This window comes from Oncorhynchus clarkii, unplaced genomic scaffold (genome assembly GCF_045791955.1).
Source record: "Oncorhynchus clarkii lewisi isolate Uvic-CL-2024 unplaced genomic scaffold, UVic_Ocla_1.0 unplaced_contig_2352_pilon_pilon, whole genome shotgun sequence".
Taxonomy (NCBI): Eukaryota; Metazoa; Chordata; class Actinopteri; order Salmoniformes; family Salmonidae; genus Oncorhynchus; species Oncorhynchus clarkii.
The window spans coordinates 24,606-27,953 of record NW_027259568.1 but is presented as its reverse complement, the minus strand read 5'-3'; the positions used below and the strand labels follow the sequence as shown (position 1 = coordinate 27,953).

Sequence of the window (3,348 nt, the reverse complement as noted above, 5' to 3'; positions counted from 1 at the left end):
TGGCACAGCTGGCGCTGCAGTACAGCGCCCTTAACCACTGCGCCACCCGGGAGGCCTGTGGAAAAATATTTTGATGTGGGGTGCCGTCCTCAAACAATCACATGGTATATTTTCGCTGAAATAGCTACTGTAAATCAGACAATGCAGTTAGATTAACAAGAATGTAAGCTTTCAGCTGCTATAAGACACTTGTATGTACTTAAAATGTTGAATATCCATCATTTTTATGATTATTTATTTGAATTGCGCCCCCTCCAGTTTCACCGGAAGTTGTCCCACTAGCGGGATGCCTAGCCATAAAAATTAACCAGTCTATTTACTCAGCTCTCATCAGAACCCCAGCCTGTTCCCCCTAGTTATACTGCACTTCAGTTTAGGAATAGTAAGTCACTTTATAGAGTACTATCTGTTAAGTGGAAACATGCAAAACTCACCTTGAGTGACTTCACAGCCTGTCTCACCTCCTGTATCTTCACCTCTCTCTCCTGAATGCTCTGCCTGGCCTGGTTCTCACTTAACTGTTTCTGTAGAGAAACAAATGTCATAGAATGAAAGCTTAAATATCATGTTAATTTATATTGGCTGTGTCTTTCTAAAAGCATACATTTGTCACATTAGTACCATCATATAGACGTGTTAGTAACATCATACAGACATGACTCTCACATTAACTTATTCTGATTAATTACATTGTCAGATATACTGTATCCTGGATGAGATGTTTAGAGTTGTTGCCCTTACCAGCCTCTCAATCCTTTCTACTGCTGGGGAAACGGTATCATGGCCTTTGTGTTTCTCGATCTCACACTGATAACAGATACACTGCTGATCCGTACAGCAGTAAACCTCCAACAGCTTGTGAGAGCAGATCTTCTCCTGTAGTTGTGTGGAGGCTTTGACCAGCTTGTGTTTTTTAAATGCAGGCGATTCATAGTGATGCTGGAGGTGAGTCTCACAATAAGAGGCTAAACACACCAGACAGGACTTTACGGCTTTTAATTTTTTCAGAGTACAGACGTCACACTCAACATCTCCAGGTCCACCAAAACAGAGAGCTGGAGGAGCAGCTTGTATTCTTGTCTTCTTCAGAATCTCCACAAACTCAGTTAGTAGAGGGTTTCTGTTCAGAACAGGTCTTGGGGTAAAGGTCTGCCTGCACTGGGGACAGCTGTACACACCTTTTAGATCGTCCTGATCCCAACAGCCTTTAATACAGTCCATACAGTAGTTGTGTCCACAGGGAATAGCGACTGGATCCTTCAGTAGATCCAGACAGATCGAACAACTGATCAGGTCCGTGGCCTCTGCCATGTTGATACACACACTGACCAAGTAGCAGAGTTCTGTAAGTAAAGCATTGGTGGTTGTGACTGGGAAGGAAACACTGTATTCTGTAAGAGGTGTGGTGTTGAGCAAATATCAGGCAGTTGTTGCAGACTCAAGGGCATATCTACAGTAAGTTCCTTTATTTCTTAAAAACGAAAGAACACTCATGACTAATGACTATTTGGTCACACGAAAAATCACTTTCAAAAAGTCTTCATAAGCACTATAAATGCTTCACAGTCAAACAAAGGCTGATATGATATTGCCACTATTTAATAATAACTTATTTTTCAATTAAAATGTTTCACTTTTATTTAGACAGGTGGGTAATTGACAAATGTGTTTCCTACAATTATGACCTGCCATTGGCTGTGAGTAGATCATCCCAGTTTTCCCAGAAATGCCAACTTTTGCTGCATGAAATAAAGCTGCTTCTTCTGACATTATTGTGTAAAAAAAAAATATATATATATATATATGTCACACCCTGGTCAAAGTATTTTGTGTTTATCTTTATTTATTTGGTCAGGCCAGGGTGTGGCATGGGTTTTTGTATGTGGTGTGTATGTATGGGGATTGTAGCTAGTGGGGTGTTCTAGTTAAGTCTATGGCTGTCTGAAGTGGTTCTCAATCAGAGGCAGGTGTTTATCGTTGTCTCTGATTGGGAACCATATTTAGGCAGCCATATTCTTTGAGTTTGTTGTGGGTGATTGTCCTTAGTGTTAGTTTGCACCAGTTTAGGCTGTTTCGGTTTTCATTACGTTTATTATTTTGTAGTGTTTGTATTTTGATTCGTGTTTTACGTTTGTTTAATAAACATGGATCGCAATCTACACGCCGCATTTTGGTCCGACTCTCCTTCGCATCAAGAAAACCGTTACAGAATCACCCACCACCAACGGACCAAGCAGCGTGTCAACAGGCAGCAACAGCAGCGTAAAGAGGAATGGACATGGGAGGACGTTTTGGATGGCAAGGGCTGTTACACTTGGGAGGAGATACTGGCTGGAAGAGATCGCCTCCCATGGGAACAGGTGGAGGCACTTAGGAGAGCTGAGGCAGCCGGAGAGAGGAGCCGGCGATATGAGGGAACACGGCTGGCAAGGAAGCCCGAGAGGCAGCCCCAAAAATTTCTTGGGGGGGGGCTAACAGGGAGTATGGCTAAGCCAGGTAGGAGACCTGCGCAAACTCCCTGTGCTTACCGGGGGGCTAGAGAGACCGGACAGGCACCGTGTTATGCAGTGGTGCGCACGGTGTCTCCAGTGCGGGTGCATAGCCCGGTGCGGTATATTCCAGCTCCGCGTGTCTGCCGGGCTAGATTGAGCGTCGAGCCTAATGCCATGAAGCCGGCTCTACGCAGCTGGTCCCCAGTGCGTCTCCTTGGGCCGGCTTACATGGCACCAGCCTTGCGCTCGGTGTCTCCGGTTCGCCTACATAGCCCAGTGCGGGCTATTCCACCTCTCCGCACTGGCAGGGCGACCGTGAGCATTCAACCAGGTAAGGTTGGGCAGGCTCGGTGCTCAAGAGCTCCAGTGCGCCTGCACGGTCCGGTTTTTCCAGTACCACCTCCACACCCCAGCCCTCCGGTAGCAGCTCCCCGCACCAGGCTTCCTGTGCGTGTCCTTGGCCCAGTACCACCAGTGCCAGCACCACGCATCAGGCCTACAGTGCGCCTCGCCTGTCCAGCGCTGTCGGAGCCCTCCTCCTCTCCAGCGCTGTCGGAGTCTCCCGCCTGTTTAGCGCTGTTAGAGCCTTCCTTCTCTACAGCGCTGCCGGAGTCTCCCGCCTGTTCAGAACTGCCAGTTAGCATAGAGCTGCCAGTTAGCATAGAGCTGCCAGTCTGCAAGGAGCTGCCAGTCTGCAAGGAGCTGCCAGTCTGCAAGGAGCCGCCAGAGCTGCCTGTCTGCAGGATGCCGCCAAAGCTGCCAGTCTGCAGGATGCCGCCAAAGCTGCCAGTCTGCAAGGAGCCGCCAGAGCTGCCAGTCTGCAAGGAGCCGCCAGAGCTGCCAGTCTGTAAGGAGC

At 47.8% G+C, this 3,348-nt stretch overlaps 1 protein-coding gene across 1 annotated transcript; it reads right to left on the bottom strand.

Annotated features, from left to right (window-relative positions):
• Positions 1 to 434: 434 nt before the first annotated feature.
• Positions 435 to 1,311, bottom strand: LOC139400312 (E3 ubiquitin/ISG15 ligase TRIM25-like; the record flags this gene model as incomplete). The annotated part of the gene is made up of 2 exons (XM_071145285.1): positions 742 to 1,311; positions 435 to 524 (listed from the first exon to the last, which is right to left on the bottom strand). Coding segments are annotated over exons 1-2 (660 nt in total), but the record flags the coding sequence as incomplete, so codon positions are not given.
• Between the last annotated feature and the right edge of the window lie 2,037 nt (positions 1,312 to 3,348).